The sequence below is a fragment of the Perca flavescens genome, chromosome 1, assembly GCF_004354835.1.
Source record: "Perca flavescens isolate YP-PL-M2 chromosome 1, PFLA_1.0, whole genome shotgun sequence".
Taxonomy (NCBI): domain Eukaryota; kingdom Metazoa; phylum Chordata; class Actinopteri; order Perciformes; family Percidae; genus Perca; species Perca flavescens.
Window position 1 is genome coordinate 19,267,337 of NC_041331.1, and position 22,748 is coordinate 19,290,084.

General features: G+C 39.2%; 1 protein-coding gene across 1 annotated transcript in view; it reads right to left on the reverse strand.

Annotated features, from left to right (window-relative positions):
- LOC114555152 (protocadherin-17) overlaps positions 1–22,748 on the reverse strand; it is a 61,379-nt gene that overhangs the window by 22,678 nt on the left and 15,953 nt on the right. Inside the window, exons 3-4 of the mRNA XM_028577332.1 lie at positions 10,939–10,997; positions 10,292–10,464 (exon numbers count right to left, since the gene is read on the reverse strand). Of these exons, the coding sequence (XP_028433133.1) occupies positions 10,292–10,464; positions 10,939–10,997 (232 nt within the window). The remainder of the gene's footprint in view (positions 1–10,291; positions 10,465–10,938; positions 10,998–22,748) is intronic.

Below are 22,748 nucleotides of genomic sequence, written 5' to 3' on the forward strand. Positions count from 1 at the left end.
AAGCTCTTTTTTTAATTCACCATTAATCAACTAATCTTTTGCCAATAAAATATTGCAAACAAGGACAAATACCAATTAACCAACAAATGTATTCTAATTTAAATGTTGCATCTCGTCAGCAGTAACAGTTTGGTATTTTTACTTGAAAAATTCCTTAAAACAATCATCAAAGTTGGTACCAATGACATTGTCAAGGCACGTAAATCAGTGCTGAAAGAGTTAGGAATGATGATGTATAGGACTGAAAAATGATAGGAAGTAAAAGAGGCTATAAAAGCATATGTGCAAGAATGTGGTTAATGTCTAGAATTACATCCAACACACCCGCGCGTACACGCACGCGCGCCCGGCTGTCCATGGACAGAGGACAGATGGCCGCGGAGTGGCTCTGGTCCAGGAAGTGACGACGCTCTGTATCATTATAATCTACTCCGTAGTATCCTCCCTACTGCTGTGCTGGACAACATGTTTCACCCACTGAGAGCAGACACTGGAACAGCTCTTCTGCTGCTCTGTCACACATACTTTTAGAGTGGTGCTGTGACTGTGACAACAGACTAACTTGTATTATGAGTGCTCCTTCATTTAACCCATAGAAAGTTGGTCATTTCACAGCACAAAACCACCAGGATTTGCAAATGTACAGCAGCAGCCTGTTCTAAAGCCCATCCAATCAGTCTTGGATCATACACAGGAGTTATTTTTGTCAGTGTGTGTGTATGTAACCGACACAAAGACACAACCACGATGCTGCACAACACTGATTCTGAGTTAGTTGTTTTCAGTAAAACTTAGTACCACCCATAGGCTGAAAAACTCCACACTCTGAATCCAGTGCCAGAGCTTCTATCTTAGAATATCTTAGCATCAAAAGTTATGATAACGGCCTAATTGTGTCTGCTGTAATCACAAATTTAACTAAGCTTTTCAATGAGAGGTTCATGCCTGGAAAAACAAAATAGAAAAAAAAAAAAAAAAGTAGGCTGCACTGCCATAGGGCTCAGCCACACACTGTTAATTAAATTCATTTATAGCACAGACACCACATCTACAAGGTTGTTGTTCATGTGATTACAAAGAGAACAACTGGGAGCAGAAACATGTCTGTTGTGATGATAGGGCTGATAAATACACTGGATTTTCTACCTTGCTGTTGCTTTGGGGAATATATTTTACATGTGTATGGTAGAGCAATTTCGGCAGGGTATCTTTTTTTTGCAGTCTACTTAATCGATAATGCAGGTTACTAGTGTGTTTACAGCAAGCAAGTCTGTGTGCATGTATAAACTGTAAACATGATAACTCATCAAACTGCCTAGCCTCACTTACTGAGTTCTATTACACACAAAAAAGGCATTAAAGCAGACACATTTAAATCCATCTGCAGGTGAAGCTTCGGACAAGAACAATGACAAAAAGCATCTCCTGCTTGATCTACAGCTCAGCATGAAAACGGGTTTAATGCTGCAAATGTAAAATCTGTTTTCTAGAGACTGACAAAAAAGACAAAAAAGAATAATAATTTCACTGAGGGTTTACGGGACCCAACAGTGGATGAAACTTTAACAATATGGTTGAAGAGTGATTACCTTTTAATCTCCAAGTCTCTGGACTAATCCTCATACTTTTTTTTTATGGGCCTTGAATAACATTCCCATAGCATTTAACGGCTGTGTGTTTTTTCAATGTGTAATATGAGTGAACACACACACTTGGATTAATACCCTGTAATGTTCTCATTACAGAGCGGTGTGTGGAGTGAGGGCTGGCCAGCCATAAGCATTGGAATGTGTAGGAAATGAACGCACTCTCAACGAGATTGAACACATTTTTTTTTTCATGGTATGAATCCAATCATGGTATGATGAGAGGTTGTAATGATACCCAGAGTGAAATAATACAAATGTTTTACCCGTTGCTTCCATAAACATGCCATAATTATTCACTGCGGCTACCAGGGTGAAGGGATAATGCCAGAGATTTATAGCCCAAGTGGTAAGAGTCTGAGATATTCATCAATCCTCTCCAATGCTGTGGTGCCACAGTGCTTGAGATGGGCTTCACTGGCTGAATGAGGATCAGGGGGTGAGCCGCCATGCAGGCGGGCTGGGGTTTAGAGGTGGAAATCACACCCCACAGCCAGCCCAGCCCAATATCACACACACTAAGCACAAGAGAAAGGACACAAGAATGGACAGTACCCTTCATGAACCACAATCATAACAATGGAATTTAATAAAACTTCGTGTATTAAAGAAAATAGACTAATCCCTATAAATCTTCCGTAATGAGAGAGAAGAAATCCTAAGACTGTGATATTTCCCCTCCCTTCACCCCACAAGATTTTAGGCTTTCCACAGGATTCCACTAGCTTAGCTACAAATCGCCTCACTGCTGTGCGATACCGCCATATCCGCTAAGAATGGGGTGAACACACAGGCTGGCACGTGTGTGGGCACACACACACACTCACAAATCGTATTTAACTTTGAGTGATGCATCCTGGAGAGGTCCAGATTGCTGATGGTTCTCATTTTCCACACCAGGAAAGTAGCTGGTGATGTTGCCATGAATCAGGCTATCAGCCCAGCCAGGGACAGGCCACAGAGAGCTGAGAAGATGAGAAGCAGGAAAAGATGAAAGGCTCAGAGACAAATCCGCTCTGTCCAATGGCCCGCACAAACCGTAAGAAGAAACATGAGCATCTGGCGGCTGTTTTTAGAGGTCGCTTGTTTTTCTAATCTACTCCCAAGGTTATGCTACAGATTTTATATCATTTATTTAAGGTTTGATATTAAAACACGACAGACACTTCATGAAGAGAAGCCAACAAATATCAAATTTATTTTAATAATGAGGAGGGTGGCAAAGAGGACCTCTGTAACACATTAAGTCCTGACACGCTGCTGTGAGCGAGTTCACTGGAATGATGCACGTACATGTCTCCACTGGAACAATGGTTGTAAACACACTCTGATGGCCTTAATTAATCATGTTTAAACAGACAGATGTGTTAGCATCACATGAAACCCTGGCTTCTCCATATGCTACCTGTTTGGAGTAATGTTTGTAAACCAACTAATTACAATGCTCTCAAATGAAGCCTCTTTCTCGGCAGATGTTCGTGCATTAACCTGCAGAACAATTACTTCAACATCGTGTGAAGAAACATTAACAATGCCCTCTCTGCACTGGAGAATACTCCCTGAGGGAGACGTTAGTTTATCCCACTAACTTGCTAATAGGGGGGTTATATAATAAATAGAATAGCCTCTGCTTTTAACTTTGAAAAACTAAGTTCTTGCTCTACTTATTTATGGAGAAAATACATCAATGAGAAATGATTGTGTCATATTTGTTTGTGACACCAGTCATATATACATTTACTAAGGACTGAAAGTTATTTATGCAATAGGGCAACATAGCCTCTTGATAACACGGCCAACAGGCCGTATGCATGAAAAAATGAATAACATACATCATAATAACACGCATACATACAAATCTCACAGCTAAGAATAATCAATTAATGGTAAAGAAAGATTGGAATAAAAAAAAAAGATAAATATAATTAGATTTTCGGTTCTAGCTTGGAAGATGTTTCCCAAATCTACCAGAGTTTAGAATGCCAACAAAAAGAAAGCTGAAGGTGAGGGACATCCAGCCGAAAACAAGGGACATCCGGCGGAACCTCCGGCAGCACCTGAACTATCCCGTAAATGAAACCTTGTCTGATAAATAAATGTCTAAAAGTCAAATAGCTGGCCATGTCTCCATCACATGTCCACTTTGGATCTGATGCCCAATGGAAAACTGTAGTGAGATTTCAAGCAGCCCGTCTTTCAGGAGACAGATTTTGTGTCGCTTTGTTTATTTGTTTTTGAGGTTCAATTGTTTCTGAACTGTGCGTTTCTCTCTTTTTTCTCTCTGCCTGTCTCTGTCCTTTTCGTACTTCAACTAAAAACTGTACATGATAAACTATACAATAATTTACCCCTTAAAAGGAAACCCACAAAAAAAATATATTTTTAAAACAACAAAAGATATAAGTTTATCCATTGGACTGTAATAAACCATCAGTCAGAATTGCAACAGCCATCACTGTTTTAACAGATGTTTCAAACATTTTTAGAACGCTCTGAAACAACTTAAACTGTCTGAGTCACTTAAATATGAATATATTACATGGACTAATAATAAACTAAATTGTCTTGTCTCAGTTTTGCCTATAAAAAAGGTACACTAGGTCAGCCATAACAATGCACTTTATATTATAAATTACATTATAAATACAAATAACACCAAATGACATATACATGCATTATCAATTGCAAACAGAAGTGTAAAATATATTTACTTGACTGGCCTAAATGCACTTTTTGTGACAAAAATGTCATGCATGTAAACATTGAACTCATAAAAGGCTGATCGTGATACATTTTGAATACAAATTTAGAATTATAAGAGTAATACATATCTACCCACCCTATAAAAATGTGTCTGCATTTATCTGTCCATGAAATATGAAGGATGTCAAATAGATTGCCCTTTTCCAACAGTCAGATAAAGGTTTATTGAAGGCCAAAGTGAGCAGGATAGCGGTTGCCATGGCTGCAAGTGTGAAAAGGGCATCTGATCTGACTTCTGACCAGTCAATTAATCTTGGAATTGCATTTTTTTTCATCAAAGGTTCCCTCATGATTTAAAATTAATTGCTGTGAATAAAAAGAAAAAAATAAAGACTGTGATTATGGGGACTTAAAACCCTTTGGAAACGTACAGTAATGCTAGAGTCTTAAGATTAAGACCGCCAGGGACATCAGGGAAGATGGGTAAATATTTAAGATAGATTAAAGTCTGAATATTTAGTTTGCTTGGTCTCAGTGTGGACTTGTAGAGAAACCTATTATTAAACAAAACAACATAAATATTTTATTTTCTCATGATTTTACAGAGAAATAAATGTAAAGACAAGCCCTCTTCTTGCTTGGAATTGACACTATGACAACAATGATGTAAAATAAATTACATGAAATTGCTATTTAAAAAATATGTCGTGCTCATTGTTTTGGCTGCTATATATATATAATTGAAAAATGCTAATGATGAGAATAATAATAGTGGGGAAAGCAGCCTTATATCTAAAAGGAACTGGGCTCTCATGGGTGCTGGTTGTTCCCAGAGGCATATTCATATGAAAAACTTACAGTAAGATATACTGTGATATTGTTATGTCAACGGGACTTCCATATTTGGCATGACACGTTCTTGTGGGATTAAGAATGACAGCATTGTACAATACCTAATAGCTAAAATGTCAACATATAGGCTGCAGAAAGAAATGCCAATGAAGGATTAACCAAAAAAACCTGCACTGGCGGAATCCTATTACATACTATTTACAGCTTTAACTGAAAGATTCATATAGAGACTAGGACTTCAGTTATTTTTAGGCTTTTGAAATTTTATGAAAAGGAGTTATGAGTCTGCAAGGGCCGCATTAAAGACATAAAGGTCCATATTGTGCAACAAAGTCAATGACACATTAACTTACCAATGTCATTTACATTTTAAGATATCCTCCACAAAAAACTGTACATGCATGCATCCAAGTTTATAAGTATAAGTTGCTCACGGATATCATTGGGCCATTAATTAATTAAGAGAATACAAGTTTCATAGGGTTTGGTGAAAAACAATTAAATATACAACATCATCTATTATTTGTGTACAGTATATAAGTCTCTGTGTGCATGTACATCATTGTTTGGGTGTAGAGTTTATGTGCCAAGAGTTTGCGTGTGTGAGAGCAATTGACAAAGCATTTCACTTCCCTTATTTAAGCTATTCACAAGCTGAGGGTTGATGTGGGGGAGGGGCTGTCTTTCACTCTGCCACAAATATAGGGGAAAAGTCCATTTCATTGCCTTCTATTGCGCTGCCATAGGAACACATCTCATGCCATCTTCACTGTATCCACACTGTGCTTGTAATATCACATTCTCCTCCCACCTCCTCCCTCCTCTTTCCCACTCAGGCCTCCCTTTTAAAACAAGGCAGGCGGCTTGCTTATCACACTCCAATCACAGTTAATGAGGACAGGTCAGCTGGTACAGTCATACAGTATCCCTGTCAAACAGTGTCCCTCCATGCTCTTCCTCCTCCTCTTCCATCATCCCTCTCTCTCAATTTTCTCGGACAGCCCTATCAGCGGGTAACATCTCCCTACACCACTGCCGCCTGTCTGTTCATGATTGCGACTATAGCAGTCATCTCCACAGAGGCGAGCAATGTGCTGCCAGCCACTCCGCCGGAGCCAGAGAAGCCCATATCAACGTCTGCTGCAGGCGCATTGGAGCATCAATTAATCGCCGTTTAAAACTGGCAAAAAATGCATTTGATATGCTTAAGCTTAATTAATATGTTGCTACCAATTTTGCCGGGCTAATTAATCAATTTGAGACTGATCCCTAGTGCAAAGATGTCCAGATCATGTTGTCTGGAAGGAACACATACTGAACATCAGAGAAGATGAATTACGCATTGAAATGGGCATAGATGGCAAAAGTACTCACTTCCCGTAGTCAAGTAGAAGTACAGATACTTGTGTTAAAAAATACTCTAGTAAAAGTAGAAGTACTGATTTAACTTCTATACTCAAGTAAAAGGTAAGAAAGTACAGGCTTGGAAATTTACTTAAAGTATAAAAGTAAAAGTAGCTTTGCGAATGACAACCATTTTTTATGCAAAGCTACCTGGACCACACAAATGTTACTAGAGTGCAAGCTGAGAAACTTCAGTGGACATGGAAAAAAGGCTCTTTATATGCCATTGTCTACATTTTAAATGGATGTCTGCCAATAGGCCTAAAACATCACATATATGATTATTGTGACAGAGACTGGGACTCCAGGTTAATAAGATTCCAGGAGAACAAATGTAACTGACCATTAACGTAAACTTAAAGTTACTGAAACAAACAACAAATAGCTTTTGATAACAACAAAAAGATGCATTTACCTCTATGTGTTTTTTTTTAAATTTGATGGTGAATTCTTGAAAGCCAGCAATTTGTGGTGTTTCGGTTGGCACAATTTGCAGCAAATTCGCCAGGAGTCATTCGTGATGCCTCCTATCTCAAACATCTCTCTCAGATAAGACCAAGGATGATTGGGAACGTCTTGCTGCTTGTCTGCCGAATCTCTGGGATCTCAGTTTTCTTCATTTTCAATCATGTCGCCGTCCATACTACTATGTGCTAATGTTACCGCCATCAAGCCGCAATGATTTGCCACGAATGAACGCCGCCGAATCCGTCAAGTCGTCTTGTAGCGGTGCGTCAAGTGCAACGTATATTCCCATCCATTTAGATTGAATTCGGCATTGATGACGCAAAAAATAATAACGGGAACTCCACTGACATTTTTTGAAACTAAAGTAACAAGCCAATTTTGTAAAATGTAAGGAATAGAAAGTACCGATATTCGTGTTAAAAACGTAGGGAGTAAAAGTAAAAAGTCGGCACAAAAATAAATAGTAAAGTAAAAATATCTGAAAAATCTACTTGAGTACAGTAACAAAGTATTTGTACTTCGTCACTTCCCATCTCTGGAAACGGGGGAGTTGTATGTTTGTTCTACCGATGCCAATTACCACAGGAGAGCATACAGTAAATAGAGAAATGGAGGGATAGAGAAATAATTGAGAAATAAATAGAAGTAAGAAAGAAAAAGGCCCAAAAGGGATGGCAAAGTCAAAAACAAAAAAAATGAGAAAGGTTCACAATTGTGTGTACACTGTAAGCTAGTGACCATAAGGGCTAAGAACTAGAACCGGTTAAGGGATTGATTGGGACTTGAACTACATGCTTTGTGCACTTGTAGTTCTGTTATACTGAGCCAGTGAATGAGGCCGCAGAGTTCTGGCAGACAAGCAGAGAGAGCTACAGAGAGTAATTGGGAGGGCTATGCTCGGAGAGCAACAGAGGACTTAGGATGGGATAAAGGAGGATGGGAAGGGTGGAACAGAGAGAGACCTATGAAGTAGATGCTAAGTGCTGAGATGTGAAGAAAATTAGCCTGCAGAAAAAAACAAACCCAGGGACAGTCACCAATGACAAGCTCCCGTTTCCTTTTTTTCCCCGATCTGATAACATACATACCTGTGTGCTTTTATGTGTACAGTTCATGCGTGTGCACGCAGGGAGCTTTATTAAAACCACAAATGTCAGTATATGAAAGCAGAGCAGCACAATACAGCATATTTCCTTTAATAGCTCATGATTCAGTTTCCCCGGTTCTCTTTTTTTCTTTTACTAAGCCTCATTAATTAGCCATGAAATTACTATAATAAATTACCTGTACATGAGCTGTTTTGTTGAAGACAAAGTAGCAGATGGGACTAGTCTTGAGCTCACCAGGCACAAGGTGACCAACTTGCGAGTTATCTTTAACAGCAGGACATAAAACATACAAACAGACCTTTCGAAGCAGATGAAATTGTAATTTGAGAGGCAGAAGATCACACCATAATATTGTTTCTCGTGTAAATATTCACTCAAAGTGAGGCATAATTTGCTGCTTTGAAACATTCAACTGGTTTCTTTGCAACTTAATGAAGATGAACTCGAAACACTGTCAGAGCGATGTTCACCACCCCTCAATCTTCACTGCTCTTGCACCATGCTTTGGCCTCTGCCCCTGCCCTCCCCCACAGCTTAGCTAAGCCTGCATGTCATTGGCTACTCACAGCCAGCTTCAGCCAGTTAACTGTCTAATCTCACATCAATTGATTTCCTCAAACAAGGAGAGGTGTAGAAGTTGAACAAAAGTCGTGGAGCAGAGATAAAAATACAGCAGAGTGTGAGAAACAGGCAAAGGCAGGTTGCAGCCTGAATTTCCAGCACCACCGGGCTGTGTATGGGTGCGACAATGTCTTGTTCAAGACCATCAAAACGATACTGATCGAAGACACAGACAACATAAAGGTGGATGGACAGGTTGTGGTTGGCACTGCAATAGAAGTACCCATCCACCAATAATGTTGTATTGGGACAGTTTTTACTGACTGACTACTACCCAACACAAATCTCCGGTTGTCATGTGTTTCATTTTGTGTGTATAAGTGTGATACTTTTAGTCCCTCATGGACAATTAAATAGGAACATTTTCAAAATGAGAAACATATGGAGTTGTTTAATTGGCCAATTTTTCTTGCCAACGTGTGTGGCTTTTTTTCATTTTAAAAACCAATAGAAAGGGGGAGAGGAAATGCTATCTAGTCAGACATGCATATTGCAGCACAGAGTGTTTGTGCACAAATTGTCATTGTCCTTCCGCAAAGAGTAAAACAGCCCTTCTGTTCCCTGGATTAATAGCACCATTACACAAAATCCATGTTCAGTATGCCACATTGTACTTCTGGATCCATTCAGTGAGATACATACTTCTTGGTGTCGAGACTTCAGTGAATTTGTATTTCTGTGAGAATTTCTGTTTTGCCAAGCAGGTAATGGCCCACACTGAGGTACATGAGTGGATGAAGCTGCAGTGAAAAATGTACCATACCACCTCCTGTCCCATTACTTCTTTCTATACCTCATGTATAATGTTGGCTTTCTTGCCTCCCCTGACCCTGCACTTATCATGTGAGGTGGCTGGGGTGGGGACAGCTGCAACAACTCATATCTGGGGAGTTATTGTTCTACACATGTCATGTGTAATCTGCCCGACCCACAGCGCTTAGAACAATTATTCATATTTAATCACCACGCTACGAAGCTACATCTTCTGCAGCTCACTAAGTCATTTTCCATGTTCCATTATCAAAGTTTCAGAGATGGGTGCTCAGGGAAGGGGGACTAAATGGAGAGGCTGAAGTAGTTGGGCTTATAAAAACATAATGGGCTTGTCTGCTTTGATAAACTGAGGACGTGTATAGAATGCACACTCACACCCTCAAATACACAAATAGACACACAGACACAAATAGACAGACAGACAGACACCACACACACACACACACACACACACACACACACACACACACACACACACACACACACACACACACACACACACACACACTAAATGAGAAAAGTGCAGAGAACAAAGTAGGAAAGAATAAAGTAGCCAAGTATAAATTCAGATTGTGAGCGTTCAGGCAAGTCAGTAGCTCAATTGTTAATACAAATAACCCAGATCCCAGATTGATAGTCATTTGGTTCAAGTGTGTCTGGCTTGAGCAGCATCTTTCATTTCTCATGCAGTCAAATTTGCCAGTGAGGGCTTACCTTGCTCCAAAGGCGGTGGTTTCACGCCTGTAGCCTTCAACTTTAGGGCTTCTTTTGCAGACATATCGCAGCAGGAGCCTTTGTTGGTGTCCTGGTCACTGTCAGCCTGGTCACTGTCACCATGACCACTGTCTCTGAGGCTGGCTCGCTCTGGGTCTTTGAATGTTGAACTACTAGACACATGAACAAAAAAAAGAAAAGAGTGTTAGTACACAGTGTTTGGATTAGAATTAGTCAAGGCTTTTCTTTTAACCCTCATAGGAAGTTTAAAGCGAGCATAAAACATTGATGAGCAATCCTGAATGCTTAAGTAAAACAAACGAAAATATAATAACAGGATTTAGGATGTAATAAAATGCTTCTAAAAAAATACTGTACCAGCAGTAGTGTCTGCTAAAGGAAACTAAAGATAAAACAATAAAACAGACCATCTTGTGTGTGATTATATTTGATGTATTATAGAGAATACTGTTGACTGTGACCATTTTTTAAACCTAATTAAATGTGCATGGCCTTCCTCCCCCTGCTATGACACTGTACAATTAATTGTCAGCTTAGTTACTGTTGCTGTAGTACTGTGTTGCGGCTATTGGAGAAAAGAAAACAAAAGGTCTGATGTAGTGACTGGTATAGATCCCAACTCTTACCTTTGAACAAACTGTTGTCTGCTTCCCATATAATTAGGCTCAGTGGGGAAATTGTCCGTCTGTGGAGAAGAGAGAAAGAGAAAAAAAAAGTATGTAGTGGGCTCTACAGGAATGAGTGTGAGCTTTGAAACAAGATCTCCCAGTGACATACTGTATGATAAATTATGCAGAAAAATATGAGGTAGAGGACAGAGTAGGGGCAAATAAAATGCTGGGGATGTTGGCTCTATATTGTTTAGGTTTGAGCATTTCATTAATCACATAAAGCAGGCTAATTAGCCTTTCGAGAGTAAACCGCAGAGCTGAACATCAAATCTGGCAGACATAATCAATAACTGCTAGGACAATATGATCAATAACTGCTAGGTCTTGATGAGCATAGAAAACGTGTCAGCTAAACATCTCATAACCAAATTACAGCACTATTTGTACAGGATATAAATGAAATTTGGTAGTTCCTTTCACAATATTTCTGTGAGAAACCACTGACTTTCTAAACCTCAACACTTTGTTTTTCTCGAGAAACTGAAAAAAGTGTTTGTGAGGAGCTGGGGCTTGTATGTGTTGATCCAGAGATGGGGACTCGAGTTTGAGACTCGGGCTCGAGTCACACTTAAGTTTCACACACAGTGACTTCAGACTTGTCCTCAAAAGACTTCAGACTTAACTCTGACTCGAGGTGTGGGACTCGTGAACAATCTTTATTTTTAGGAAACGTCAGATGAGCTGAATGTTATTCCTCTCCCTGCGTAACCTATAACCTACCTAAGTAATACAGAATACGTAACCACACGTGAGAGAGGATATTGAACATGTCGACCACACAGGCAGCTGCTGTGCCTTCATCAGAAGCTTTGGCTTTAAAAACAAAAGAAGAGCTGAATGCAAAATATGTGCTATCAAGATAAAAAATTCTGGCTCAACCACATCTCATTTTATCAGGCACCTGAAAAACGCACCCTGATAGGTTAGCAGACATGATTAGTTCAGCAATGGCCACCTAACGTTAGCTTGCTTCTTGCTTTAGCCATGACCTACGGCAGGTTAACTCTGACTGTCTTTTGCTAGATGTTATGAAAAGATGAATGAGCGTTTGTTTGCCAAACTTGTGGTAGTAAGTTTACGTAATCATTTATGTCCCGCTAGCTGCAATGCTTTGAATTCCTTATATATAGCTTATATATAGCTATGTAGCATTCTAAGCAGGCTGGATGGAACGTAGCAGGTGATACAACACTCATTATAACCACAAGAGACTTGGAACATGATTTGGACTCTAGCTCAGAGACTTGGGACATGACTTGGACTCTATCTCAAAGACTTGAGACTTGACTTGGACTATATATATATATATATATATATACATATGGGGCTTCATGCTATGTGGATCGATAGATAGATAGAACACTCATTATAACCACAAGAGACTTGGAACATGATTTGGACTCTAGCTCAGAGACTTGGGACATGACTTGGACTCTATCTCAAAGACTTGAGACTTGACTTGGACTATATATATATATGGGGCTTCATGCTATGTGGATCGATAGAAAAACTCATACTGTACATGCTTGTGCACGTTTACACTCAACACACACTAATGCAGTACAGTCTTACATACTGTATACAGTCACACAAAGACACACTAACGCAGTAAAGTCTTATATATACAGTCACACAAAGAAACAGTATGTCATATATGATAAAATACAGCAGTATAATAGAATGCTGGTACAAAGCCTATACTGCATAAACTGCACAAACACTCTTCAATCCTCAGCACTGTATGCAGCAGTGCATTACAGACTGGATCAATCACATTGGCACTGGAAAGTACTGTCTCTCTCTTTCTTGTTAATTATATCAAAGTACGTTATATGAAGGTTTTTAATCATGTCAAGTGATCTAAAAGGTCACAAAAGATCCCAGTTTCTTTCTGGCATTTGCAAAAGTGCCTGTCAACCTTCCTAATGATGGAAATAACTAATGTATAAGAAATCAGGTGTATAGACTCGCTGTAAGGCACAGAGAACACACAGATAGAAAGAAACTAATGTGTTTATATGTTGTTTAAATTATTACAGGGATATTTCAAACTCCCTGTTGGGTAGAGGTAGGGAGGGTGGAAACAAATGGCCCTAAGAAAAATAGCTTTCATACTGTTGGAGGTGTATTCATCACAGTAACACAAATAATTACCCTATGTAGTGCACAACTCTCTGTCCTGAATTGATAGCAGTAAAATGTCATGTTTAGTGAGTAATGTCTCTGTGTGCCAGGCTTTTTCACATGCACAGCTTGACTCACAGTCGATAGAGTATTTCAATGTCATCTGTGCTCTGCGGTGGCTCAGTATGAAAAAAACGGTGTGTGAAGGTCAGACAGGCCACCTCAGTACTTTGACCTTCCATGCTTTTGCCAACACCTTTATCTCTACCTAAACACACTATTCTACCTCAGCCTTCACCAAGATTAAAAGAAAACACCCACAGAATATATCAAAGGCTAGAATCTGACCACAGAGTAAGAGAAGAATAAATGTTTGAAATCATTTGGCATTGAAATGATAACAGCCTCTGAGTTTCTCAAAAAGGGGTGATGGAAGTCTTTATATTGATGTTCCCCTTCTGTACTTTTATGACCAGGGACTCGTCCTTGGACATACTTTTCAATCAACTCAGCTCTGTTGGCACTGAATCTGATCAGGATTAAAGGATGTTATAATATTTAATTTACTTTCCACATCTGTGCACATAGAGCAAATATCATAATGATGTCCTTCTGCATTGAACATTTTTGTATATTACATATATATAATAGTCTTAAAAAGTTTACCCACTGTAGTGTTTAGCATTGACGGCAATGGTCTACTCTACTTTGATTGTGTCTTAAACAGGGTTGGGCATCGAGAACCGATTCCTACTTGGAATCGTTTAAAAAATTACAATTCCAGTAGAATCGTTTCTTTATTGGAATCGTTTAGAGGATTTGGTTTCAAATTCGATCATTGTTTCCCAATTTAATATGCACAAGTTTTGGTTTCCATAGCAGCCAGGCACTTGTTTTGTTGCAGCCTTGGAGCACAGAAAGCGGCGCTCTAGTGTGGCTTTAATTTACGTTGAAAAAGCCCTGTTAAACTGCAAACCACCATTGAATCAAAATAAAACTTTCCTCTTATTTGTGAAAATAGGCATGTGACCCGTTTCAACTCCACCCCTGAAAGAATCGGAATCAAGAATTGATAAGAACCGGAATCGAAATGAAGAATCGGAATTGGAATCAGAATCGTTAAAATCCAAATGATGCCCAACCCTTCTTCCCGTCTTAAATGGAAATACACCACTAAATCCCATCGCATGGTATTCACAACGGTAGTTATTTCTTACCGAAAAGAAAAAAACAAGCCAAAAACATGTCGCATGTGATCTACATCCATCTACCGCCTATGCCCCCTACAAGCCAATAAAAAGCACATTACGCCACTTCATAGAAACCTCTTTCCTGCCAATTAGAGTCCAGGCTGATCTTAAGCCTCCATCTCTTCCTGTCTGTCTATAACTGCCCAGCCCTTTCACTACAATGGGCCGCTTTCCAATTAATGGATCGATAATGGCCAGTATGGGCTGCTTTGTACTTAGCCAGTCAGAGCCCACAATGAATACAAGATAAGTTGAGGGGGGAATGACACATACTGGCTAGATGTCCAGTAGTTGTATTATCATTATTAGACACTGAATTATACAGTACATAAATTAATTTAGCATTGCAAGTATCATTGAGTATTTCATGTTGCATGCTTGCACTTCTTGCCTCCTAATATTGCCTTGTGGGACTTCTTGAAATGAAATTAATTGAATGGACCGAAACTGCAGCATCTGTATAGTTGGCCTTTAGGTTTCAAACCCTGACTTGCTTATGGACCTAAAATATGAGACTTTGACCTCATACAAAAGGTTCAGAGAAGCACAAAACATGTTCAACGCAGGATCAATCCAGCGGTTCTGGGTCAATGCACTAGAAATCTGGAGAGGTGAGTTTCATTGGTAGTGTGGATGAGAATAGCAAAAGCCTGTTGTTGAATTGTACTGAATGATATGTTGTATCAAGTCCATGCAGCAAGGCCACAAAGGTCAGAGAGATACTGAGTACAGTGAGGCTGAGCAAGTGTAAAAAGCTGCACTCTATTCTGTATTCCCATTGAGACCCTAAGACTGACCGAGCAGACAGCGGGCCGATTGAGACAAATGGGACGAGCATATTGGAGTGCTATTCTACTCTCAGGCCTTGTTGGTGCATTTTGGGGCACTGTTCATTTCTATGGGGTGTGTATCTGTCTACGTGTGTGTACATGTGAGTTTTATATCTTAGATAGGGGTGGTGAAAGAGGACAAATTGCAGCTTCTCTTTCACACATCATGAGACAGCTCTCTTTTATTTACAGGAACAAGAGTACACCCCCTCCCTCTACCTACCCTGCTAGGTATGATACATGCATTTGTCCTTTACTGACTTCCAAAACAGACATACTCACTCTGTGTGTATGCGTGTGAGTGTGTGTTTATTTATGTCAGAAGGTGTGAGTGGTTCCAAATCCAGCATAACCTTGTCAGTAGTCCAAAAAGATCTGGATCGCAGTTTTTAAATTTGATAAACTATGTCTCTGGGGTGTAAGTGTGCATGCTACGTTACCACCGAGGGAACTCTACTTTTGGAACTACTACTCTTGGAAAACTGTCAAAGTAACGCAGCAACAGCCAAATGGGAAGGATGGGTGGGTTAAGGATAAAACAGAGGGGAATTAAGCTTAAAGTGCTCATATTATGCTTTTTGGCTTTTTCCCTTTCCATTATTGTGTTATATATCTTTTTTGTGCACGTTATAGGTTTACCAAGTGAAAAAGCGCAAAGTCCACCCCAAAGGGACTTACCCTCTCCAACAGAAAACACTGTTCACCAACTGCTCCAAACAGCTCTGTTGTAGTCCAGCCTTTACTTCCGTGACGAACGTGAGTCACTTTGTAACACGGTATAATGCTCGCCTAGCTACTAGCGTGGCACGCCCTCATACTCTGCTTCAGACTGGGTAGTAGTCCTTACCTAGGTACTGCGCATGTGCGACTCCCAACAAAGATGGAACAGAAGTGAGATGTCTCACTCTGTAGCTAAAACAGAGAGCTCAACACACAGGGTGAAAAGAGGAACTACAACAAAAATATGGTGTTTTTTGAAAATTAAACCACATAAACCTATTCTGATATAACCTCTAAATACAATTATGAACCTGAAAATGAGCATAATATGAGCATTAAAGGAAAGAAAAACACTGGTAAAGGGGAATGCAGCAAAAGCAGGAAATAAAAAAAGAAAAAGGTGAGCAAAGTGAGGGGATGATAAAGGAAGTAAGGAAAAAGGGGCGGAGATCTAGACAATAATTAGACTGCATTGATTACCTAGTGGCTGAGGAGCAATTGTAAGTGATCAAATCTAATTAGCTGGTCCTATACATCTTCCTGGAGATAACAGAGCAATCAATCAATGGGCTTAAGTGAACTTAAAGCCATCGCAGTCTACTGCCTGCTAAATATCTTCCACTATCTTCCAAATAACTTACAAGAGGTCAGGTCCAAATGAATTTCTGAGAAGTAAGGAAGTGCCGCTGGTGCCGGTAAATGGAGATTTCAACCATCAGTACAGATGGACACATTGCTAATGATTTTGGACGGGGCTTAATCATAAAGCAGACTTTGAAAGATATCTCACACATATTATGAGGCATTTGGATTTCAATGTGACATACGATTGTTTGGATATTGTGTATGTAATCATAGTATTTTAGAATGCCTTATCCATATTCATGGTAGGAGGAAGTGGTTTCTCTGTGGGAAAAAATAACATCGCTTGTAGTCATTTTGATTAAATTTTGTTTACTTCACCAAAAATGCTAAGAAAAAAGCCATTTAAAAAAAAGCCATTTATTTAGAGTGTAAATATATGTGGCTGATTTTTGATCATTTGCATCTGTACCACAGAATTTGTACACTATTTGCAAATTATCCTGCAAAGAAAGATGTGTTAAAACAGGTACAAATGATGCAACCTGTCTGTGTGCCAAAGGAGCCTCGTGAGTTTTGTGCACAAAGGTACAAAAATAGTAGTTAAACCGGCATCTCCCGAGGGTGAACAAGTGCAGCTGCATGAATGGCATGAGGCACAGCTGACATCGAGCATGCATGCTCAGTAAACCTCTGGACGAAGTTACGAAAAAGGCAAAAAAAAAGTTTCTTTTTGCAGTGTAAAGAAACACTAGTAAGGGAGTATTCACCTTGTTTGTTGGCTTAACCATCTGAACCACATAGCTTTTACTGGACTATTTTAGTTCTGCTAGTTTCAGCTGGCGATCTATCCATTTATTTTAAATTTCGACAGCAGTATTTATGGACCATGGGCCAATGTTTAGTGTTGTGGTTTTTAAAACCCAAAAAAAAATTTAAAGGAATTTTACCCTGACCCCAAAACAATGCTGCATATATAACTGTGAGTTTTGTGTGAAGTTACAGCCCTGATTAACTGAATATCATGTCCTGTTGCTTGGTATCTATGAGGTATAAAGCCCAGTTGCAGTCTTGAATGACTTCATATGCTCTTCGCTGGTCAGACCACAACAGAAGATGAAAAAGCCCTTGCCGCAGGGTTTTGTGCAAAATGATTTGCTACTGTGAGTCACCTGCATTTAAGCTATGTTGATTTTCCTCTATACCACAATGTTTGTCACAGGATGACAGGTAACCATAACTGTCAAATGAATGAGTGAGCTGACTCTCCATGTGACTGATGTTTAAAGCTCTGGGTTGGTTTGATATAAAGCAGCGTAAACCCTAAATGGACTTGAAGCATGTGCAATTTCTGGCATTATTAAAAAGGTTTCAGGTTATTTTTCTGGATAGAAAAATTGTCTGCAGGAAAAGAAGGACATACCTCAGTAACGCAAGAGAACATGCTCTGGAATTAGTGCCAGTGTAACGATAACATATCACTAGAGACTGTATCATAATATGTTAATTATTTGTCTCACCCCTAGTGATCAGTGGTCATTTAAAGTATATATCTTATGACAAGTCTCTCCTCTCTTCCCCATCTCTAATTTTACTGAATTCAACTTCAGTACCACAAATCTAATACAACTCAGCTGAATAAAGTCGCCCACATCTGCATGTGTTAAGGTTGCCGCTGCTTTGAAATATTGTGTTTCTTGGAGAAATATAATGGAGCATTCTGTAAGAATCGCTGGTTCATAATGAAGCTGGTGACTCAGGCAGCTCTAATCCAAATCAACAGTCTCATCGTGTTAATCATGATTTACCATAATTTATAACATAACCATATTCTTTCTCATTTTTTGTGCGTTTGAGTTCATTTGGTAGGGAATAGGGCTATTTTTTCCCGTCATTAAATCGGGCTAAGTAGCACTTTGGAGGCTTTTATATTCAATTGTATAAACAGCATGACCTCTCCCTTGCATATTCACTGCTCACCAGCAAAGACACAATATTCATAATTAATATGCAACCACTCACATTGATCGCCTATTATTTTGGTTGACCATACAGTGACATTAGAGGTGCCTATTAAGAAGCCCAGTGGAAAGAATCAAGTCGTCTTAGTGGCACTATTTTTCTTTTCTTTTTTTTCATCCTCAGTCTCAACAAAACCACTTCATATAGTGAGAAAATGGCATGCAAATGAAAGAGTTGACCTGTTATTCTAAACGCACAGTGACTGAAATCATGGAAAGGTGCAAAGTAAAAAAGGAAAGGTAGAAAAGAAAGGGTGCACAGGGCAGAGGGAGGGCTGAGGTGGTTGGGCTTGCCTCTTTTCATCAAGAGACGGGAGACAGAAACACTCTTTGAAAGATGATTTCCTTCAACCTGTGCAGTTACTGCTATTTTATTATTCCTTTTGAGGAAGAGCGCGAGCGAGCATAGATATAATTTTCTCTTCTGTCTACAAATGACTACTTTGGTCAAATTTCTAAGGTAGTTATCTTATGTACAAGCAAGATAGCTGCATTTGCATTTGCAAGAGTAACAGCTATTAAATAGTTATTCAGTGTGGATTCCTTTTTGGTTTGCTTGAGCTGCTTTTGTAGAGTACATTCTTCCTTTGTAATGATGTCATTTAATGTTGGAGACTAAATTACTTTTAAAAGGGCATGAAAAGAAAACTCTATGGGATAAACAGTCTGAGAGATGGTCAACAAAGCATGGTTAAACTATATTCCTTAGCCTTTCATTATCATATTAAGAATCAACTCAAATAGAAAATATTTAAATGTTTTTCTCTTTCACTTACACAGTCCACACACACGCACATACCATTACAGGTGCTAGAGATCTTACAGTCTAGCCTATTTTATGATGCATGAAAAAAATCAAATGATGGGCTAACCTAAATCCTGCATACACAAAATGGCTCAGAAGGCTTGTCTTAATAAGCAGATAGTAATAAAGAATAATCTGTTTACCACAAATTACAAAACAATATATAGTAATCTGTTTTGATTAACTCATATGAATGTAATTGATTCATTAATGGGCTGATTAGGCTATTATTGAATGAATCATCCTTATCTAACTAAAAAGGACAACATTACCCATAAACCTTTATGATGTTGACCAACATCCCCTCGGGTAAAGATTACAATAAGCTGCCACATTGGAAACACAAAACTAAGGCTCTATACTACAGCAAACTGGATCTTTTTTTTTCACTAAATGGAAGAAAATAACACCAATTTGACTGTGGCCTAGTTAACAATGGACCTGCAGTTTGAAATCATATTAATTGAATTCCAAGTGTTTCAGTCAAGGAACCCATATCTTTGTGCTAGAATTCAACACCTGCCGCCGCACAGTGCGTTTCATATAGTATATTTATATGTTTAATGCTATTTAAAACATGCAGCATTCATTCAGCTGCATTCCCTTTCCCTGCTCTCCTCCGTCTCTCTGTCACTCACGCACACACACGCATACACACACAACCCCTCGATCATCACCACGTGCACTCAGCGTCTGTCTCCATGAACACACTGTCTATGGAGAAGACGGCTGGCAAAATTCACAAGTTCACAAAAGGTTAGTATCTCGTGAACACCTTTACACAATCACACATTAAAAAGTGCTATAAAAATATTGTATATTCTGAATACAATGTTGTCAGTGTATTAATGTTGGAGTCCCGACCCGACTCTTAGCAAACAAGCGATTGCGCCTGCTTTAGAAAGTTAACTAGTCTCAAGTTTGCTGTAAAATGCAGTTGGGTTGTCAAGGTCAAAACACTATATGTAGCAGCTGTGAATCAAATAAACGTATTATAAATAATGTTGTGTCATTTTTTTACTCTTACACTGAATGTTTGCTGCTTCAATCCAGATGAGTACTGAAAAGTATTTTCCGCGATTGAAAAAGACAGTCTGGAATGGGGCGTCAAACCGACAACACCCCGCCCCCCGGCCACAAATTGCTTTCTAATCTGTGGGAAACACTGTCCTGTATACTTCACTTTTGGATTTAGTAATAGGGATGTGGTGCTTGTGGCCTTGTGAGCTTTACTTTGCCTATCTACACTAGTTCTAAATATATTTAAATTAGGGGTGACAGTGGCTAACAGGTAAATTTTGATATAGCTCCCAACAGTACGAGGGTTTTTTTATTGGCAAATTACATCTTTATAATGCGATTTTCTCTTTAAATGTTTCCACAAAAATATACATAAAAACAATTTTTCTTTCCTTTTTAAACAAGAAACAAAAAAAATTAAGAACAAACATTTTCACCAGCGGAATAAAGTGGAGCACAGCACGCACGTTTCACATAAACATAAAGTACATGAATCATTGGTGTGTGTACAGTATATGTGTTATTCCTGAGCCATTATGAGGTGTAGTCACACCTGTGTGCAGTGTAATATAATAAGGGCAGCCTGTTCAGGTGTTGACAGTCAACACTACATCAGACATAAAAGAAAAAAAACTCATAAAATAGGACCTGGACATGAAATAAAAAATAAATAAAATAACATTCTAAATAACAGTCCACTAGACAAAAAAAAGAGTCTATATGGAACAGGTTGTGACCCTGTCTCTATCTATTCCCACCCTTTTTTTTGGTCTCAAGTTGAAAAGGTCAAAAGCACTCCTCATTCTAATCTTACTCAAGTATTATAGGCCCAGTTACATTTGCAATTATCTTCTGCAATATGACTTCTGTATGCCTGCAGTTCCAACCGAGATTATCTTTTAAAAACACTCCGGCAGTCAATTCCGTCTCAGCTGCCATCTCAGAGGAAACCTTTCTACTCTGAAGAGGAAGGGCGACACAAGACAGCACGTTTGTACTCCTACCAACACAATCCACATCTGTGGCAGTTTAGCCCCAGGAGTAAATTATAAAGCTTTTGGCATAGATATTTATTCCAACACACAAAACCCCCTAACACAGCAGTTTCCCTTCTCTCCTAAAATAGCAGTGTTGTTTTCCCTCACTACTTGAGACATTTTGTGTAGACACATTTAACCAGCAGTAGGTTACAGCTGGGACCAGTCTTATGATTATTGATAAAGGAAAATCTTTCAACTTTGGGGGAAAAAAATGAAAGAGGAGTGGGAGACGGAGGACTTTACTTGATGCTGAATTATTTATACAACCTTCAAACTTTGAGGAAAGCTCTCATAAGAAAGAAAAGGGTGCAGTATATGATCTTGGTGTGTAAGCTACTAATCATTCAGTACTTGCTCATCAATAGTTACAACAGCTTTGCTGTTAACTAAGGCTTGAGTAAACACTGACCTTGCTTCACCCTCATTAATCCAAAGCCAACTCAGCCCAAATTCCCAAAGCTGTTACAGAGGTAACAGGCCCACTCTAACGTACATTTTTAGACAGAGTTAAATTCCCTGTACATGTTCACACTTAGTCAGCCATTAAAACTGATTCTAAAGACACGCATGCATGAATGTAACCAAACAAGCGCATGTTCTTATTGATCAAGAAGCATTTAACAACACTTAAAAGCAGAACTGTCTGGTCCCCCTCCCATTCAGACAGATTTCTAGCCAATCACACCGTGTCTGCAGGAATCACAACCGTATCTTATATGGGGCCGATTTGATACGATGACAACTTGCGGAGCCTTCACGCTTTTGGCTCGCGACAGGGATACTATGGCAAGCACAAACCTAGCTAAGTAAAGAGGAGCGTTGAAGCGTTTTTGACACACAACAACCAAGAAGGCTGCAGCTGATGTGGAACTTTCTGTTGAAGTACGTCTTTAAAATTATGATCGCAAAAACGGCAACACAAACATATTGATGCTACACCATTACAGCTCATCTCTGCATGCTGCCCGTCGCTCAGCGCTATGTCACATGTTTCGTTGCTCTGATTGGCTGTGGGTCTATCCATTTGTGTGCCCCTTGGAAATAAAAAATGAACTGAGAGGTTCCAGACAAACTCGCATTTGAGATTTGGTGTGGCGATTTCAGGCTAGGAAATCACCGTTTCTGGCAACAACAAAAACGTTTGACATGACCTCAGTTGTAACAAATTAATTAGGGAGCTTCAGAGTTGCTGGTAAGTAGGGGTGGGCGATATGGACAAAAAAATAACTCAATATCTCAATATAAATAATCTCTATATTTTTTGCGATTTTGACGATAACGATTTTGACGACGTTTTTAAAAGTCTGGGTTACTTAATCACTGATGACAGTGTTTCCTCTATGTTGATTTGACTGTGGCGGCCCCCCACGGCA